The sequence below is a fragment of the Hemibagrus wyckioides genome, linkage group LG07 (assembly GCF_019097595.1).
Source record: "Hemibagrus wyckioides isolate EC202008001 linkage group LG07, SWU_Hwy_1.0, whole genome shotgun sequence".
Lineage (NCBI taxonomy): Eukaryota > Metazoa > Chordata > Actinopteri > Siluriformes > Bagridae > Hemibagrus > Hemibagrus wyckioides.
Window position 1 is genome coordinate 27,662,401 of NC_080716.1, and position 5,000 is coordinate 27,667,400.

The following is a 5,000-nucleotide window of genomic DNA, read 5'->3' on the forward strand; positions in this document are numbered from 1 at the left end:
AATTAATAGTTGTTTTTTTTTTAAATAGTGCACTGTCGCTAAATAAATAAATAAATAATAAATGTAGAATTTAGGTTTATGGTGATGAAGTGAGTTAGACATCACTTGGACAACGCATAAATTAATCTAAATAAACAAATACACAAGAACCAGAATGTCAGTCGCATGTTCTGATACTTTTGACCACAGCATGGCCGTGTTTACACCAGAGATGTCACATTAATACTGATGCTGAAGACGTCTGGCTCAGGAGATGAGAGCTGAAAGTCTGACCCAAGACTCGTCTTTTGATCTCGGGCGTTCCGATACTTTCGGAAAGGGACTGTAGATTACAGACGGACATTTAGAGAGATAAATGCACTGAGACGGAGGGAGAGAGAGAGATGAAGAGAGAGGGAGAGAGGGAGGGAGAGACAGAGAGAGACAGAGACAGAGCGGGAGAGAGAGAGAGCGGGAGAGAGAGAGAGAGAGAGAGAGAGAGGATGAGTGACAGGATGGTGAGGGGGTGAGTGAGATGGAGCAGATGAACTCGGCAGAGACAGAGCAGCACACGTGGAGATGGAAAGCTTAAAGGACAAACAGAATATGAATCTGCCTTCCATTCTGTCTTCTATCTGCCTCACACACACACACACACACACAGGCCGTAATAGAGGTCAGGTGCTGGAGTGTGTGAGGGGGTCAGTGTCCTCGGTGAAGCCTCCAGCAGAGATCCATCATTTGGACACCAGAGCATAAAACAGACACTCTCTGTGTCTGTCTCTCTGTGTCTGTCTCTCTGAGTGTGTGTGTGGGTGCGTGTGTGGGTGCGTGTGTGGGTGCGTGTGGGTGTGTGTGTGATATCACACTCACCACTGGGGCAACTCTCTGATGCAGTTATGACTGATGTCCAGCACTTCCAGCTTCTTGCTGTCGCTCAGCCAGGCCGGTAACACCTCCAGACAATTCCTTCAGCCAATCAGAACGCACGATTAACAGCCAGACTCGTTTGTAATTATTTACACTCGGTCATGACTGTAGTTATTATACATGATGAATGAAATCTGCTTGAAATTCATGTCTTAAATTCTACAATCAGGAAAAAACATAGTGCTTGGACCCCTATGATCGCTGCTGGTGGCTACAGTGTGAAGTGTACTGTGAGTGTGAAACGTGAGCGATGTAGAAGCATTATTATTACTAGCCACTCACCTTGAGATGTCCACGTAGGTGAGATTGGATGCAGTTGGACCGGCTTCCAGATCCCGGATTTCTGTTTAGGGAAATCAGATCATGTTCATGAACATGGACTCGCCGCTAACAGTAACAGAGCTTAGCTTAGCGTGGAGCTTTACCATTGTAGGAGGCGTACAGCGCCTTGAGCGTGCTTCCTTTGAGTCGTAGCCGCGTGATGCGGTTTCTCTGGCAGTGCAGCACCTCCAGGCGAGGAAACAGCGAGGCGTCCAGCTCGCTCAGACGATTGTCCCGCACGTCCAACTGGGTCACGTGACGCAGGAAGTCCGGCTCGTCCGGTATCAAACTGGAGATCCGGTTCAGCCTGAGAGAAACAAAGAGAAATAAAGAATTTCAAAAAGGTTAAAATCAGAAAAATTATATATTTATCAGTTAGTCCACAGGGAAAGTATAAAAATCTACAACCTGCTCCCTAGTTTCATATTTCGGTTGCTAGGAAACCGAACAAGCAGGTAACATTAAATCGTGGTCCTTATTAAAAATAAGTAAGTAAATAAATAAAATAAATAAATCGTGCTCCTTATTAAAAAGAAATAAATAAATACAATAAATAAAAAATAAAATAAATAAATAAATAATAAAAATAAAATAAAATAAATAAAGAAAATATTATACCTTATTAAAAAGAAAGGAAATAAATAAATAAAATGAATCATACTCCTTATTAAAAAATAAATAAATAAATAAAAAAAAAAACTTCCCCACACTATTCAGGTTAAATCGCTTATTTATTAAAAATTACATGACGTGAAAGAATCCAATTTCTTAATAAATAAATAAATAAACTTGTGTTTTAAGCTCTAACATTCTCTAAAAAGAAAAAAGAAAAGAAAAAGTGAAGTGAAAAAATGAAGAAGGTTGAAATATCTGCATCTGAATGGATAGTGAAGCAGCTACAAAAACATTTCTGATAATTTATCAGAGTCGCCTCTGAGAATTAAAAACGAGGCTTTTCCTGGAGCGAGAACGTTACACGCTTTTCCTACATTATTAATGTGATTTTTTTATTGTTATTATTATTATTAAACAATATGTCTGCAGGCAGCTGAATATTTTCTTCTTTTTCTTTCCAAACACAGAGAAGGTCCAACAAAGCAGATTCCTGTCCGATGGATCACTGCGGGCTGGAGCTGATTTTCTATCTTCTGTTAGAAGGCATTAGACTGACTGAATGGTGCAGAATTTTAACATAATACATAAATATTCTCATGGCCGTGTTCAGGGTTTGAGAAACCGCCATATATTTTTTTATTATATTAACTGTTTAAAAAAAAAAAAAGGAGAGAGAAATGATTTATTAAGCGCACCGAACATCTGGAGCAGATGTGATGAGCTATTAGATGAAGAAAGACAGGTGTTACAGGATTATTGTAAAAGTAATAACCCCTTGGAATTACATGCTTCATTAATGATCAAATATAATTACAGCAAATCTGCTTCATTTGTCGATCTCCTAGTAATGACGTGCGGATGTTTTCTGTAGGTTGTATCTTTTCTCCGTACTCATCTGCATATGATGATAAACATAAACAACCAGAAGAGTTTACTGAAGAGTTGATTTTCTTCAAGCCCCACCCACAAAATACCATAAAAGGCAAATCAAATGATGACTAAATGGTGAAAGCGCTCGTCCAATAATAAAGCGCTCGGCCACTGCGCCGTTACTTTTGTCCTGCTTGAAGGATTGCTTTGTTTCCTGTCGTTAATATTAAACACATGGGTTTTTACAAAAATTCTCATCAAGTACACAATCTGAAGCTGATAAAAGTGTCTGGTTTTCACTCGGGACTTGGAAGATTTTCCGGACTATGGTGATTCTAAATTCCCTCCTGGATGAAGGTCACAACAACAAAATTCTCACTCTATTAAAGAACAGCTCTAAAGCACCGACACATGCTAAGGGACTCCAAAGCCTGCTCGTGTTTTAGATCACGGATCTTATAGTCGAATCATTTCCAATAAACACACAGCTGCAAGCTCTCCAGGCTGTCTTGCCATGAGAGCTTCCAGCGTGTCAGGGTGGAGTGTGGGAACCGTCTCAGACCCCAAAGTGTCAGAAAGCCACTTCTGCTGCTCTTGGTCTTCGATGAACGTAGTGGATCTTTCCAGCTTGTCCATATTTCTCCATGTGAGCAGTGAAAGCTCACAGCAAATAAGAGAGAAACGTTTAAAAATGTGCAGGCTTCAAGCTCTCAGCTCTGGAGAAGGAAAGAGACTAAAAAATCTCATTCATGAAACTGTTTCTGGGACATTGTTCGATCAAATTAGCAGGAACGTCATGTAATGTAAAAAAGCACAGTGGTGGTAGCATCTTGGTGCTGGAGATGTTTTGGTGCTTCAGGACCTGGACGAATGAGTGGGTCGTTAATGGTAGCTCTGTGCTAGAAATCTATGAAGGAAGAAGTCTGGAGGTCTGTCTGTGAGCCGAGGGTGAATGAGTGCAATGGAAATAAAATGTGAAACCAAGTCGTCGTTCAAATAGCTGAAAGTCGTCGGCAAATAAAATCAAAAGTTTTAAAGAACTCCTGACCGAACGTCCAGGGGTAGAAATCGAGCTGAAAAGTGTTCAGTGTCACAAATCTACACTATATTGCCAAAGGTTTTGGGACACCCCTACAAATCACTGAGTTCAGGTGTTGTTTTTCAGGGGTTGGGCTCGGCCCCTTAGTTCCAGTGAAAGGAACTCGTAATGTTTCAGATTCATACCAAGACATTTTGGACAGTTTCATGCTCTTTGTGGGAACAGTTTGGGGATGTTCCTGTTCCAACATGACTGCACACCAGTGACCAAAGCAAGGTCCATAAAGACATGGATGAGTGAGTTTGGTGAGTTTGGCAGGCTGACTTATTTTATTTTCTTCCCCATGAGTTAGTCGGTGCAGAAATCCATCCCTCGCTCTGTGTGGAGCTTGAAGGCTCGGTGCAATGACAGGTTTATTACATATTTATAACAGATTTATTACTCTCTTGGCAGAGGGAAGGCGAATGAATGAAGGGAGCAATATGGTGTTTCAAAAGGACATGCTTTATAAACTATTAGTCGTGTCAGTGTGAGAGAGTGTGTGTGAGTGTGTGTGTGTGTGTACCGCAGGTCGACGTATTTGATGCTAAGCAGGCGGAAGGCCTGCAGCGCGAGGTGCTCCACTCTGTTCCCGGCCATGCAGAGACGCTCCACAGCGCTCAGCCTCTCCAGGACGGCCGGAACGCCGCTGAACTCGTTGAAGGAGAGCCCGAGGTAGCAAAGACGCTGCAGGGAGCCCAACTCCGCTGGCAACGACGACAACATGTTCCCATCCAACAGCAATGTCTGCAGGCTGAAACACACACACACACACACTCTTCTCAATACACAAACCAGAACAGATTTTATTTGAACCAGGAGGCGTTGATTAGTTTCCATTAGCAGCATCTCTAACCGCGGAGCAGATAAAGAATCAATGCTCCTGCTCTAACATGTCACGGTTTCTATAGTAACCGTTTACACAGGGACGTGTATGACAGATGCTACATGTACAAACTTGTGCGGTCGTTGTTATGTAAGGAGATGTTTTTATCTTATTAACTTCGAGAGAGAGAGAGAGGGAGAGAGGGAAAGAGGGAGAGTGATACGTGAACTATTCTTTTATAAATGAATAAAAAAAAAAAATCTTTCACAACTTGGTGTGATATAAGAGAACCTCCAATTGCAACATGAGTGATACTGTTGCGGTTGCTAGGCAACAGTTATGTTTTGACCAGTTTCACTGCAGTCTTAGAAAATGTGTGTG

The 5,000-nt window shown here is 41.7% G+C and overlaps 1 protein-coding gene across 1 annotated transcript in view; it reads right to left on the bottom strand.

Moving 5' to 3' along the window:
* The window catches only part of phlpp1 (PH domain and leucine rich repeat protein phosphatase 1), a 79,704-nt gene that overhangs the window by 13,321 nt on the left and 61,383 nt on the right, over positions 1 to 5,000 (bottom strand). Inside the window, exons 6-9 of the mRNA XM_058394718.1 lie at positions 4,320 to 4,547; positions 1,335 to 1,537; positions 1,192 to 1,252; positions 853 to 948 (exon numbers count right to left, since the gene is read on the bottom strand). Coding sequence (XP_058250701.1) covers positions 853 to 948; positions 1,192 to 1,252; positions 1,335 to 1,537; positions 4,320 to 4,547 — 588 coding nt within the window. The remainder of the gene's footprint in view (positions 1 to 852; positions 949 to 1,191; positions 1,253 to 1,334; positions 1,538 to 4,319; positions 4,548 to 5,000) is intronic.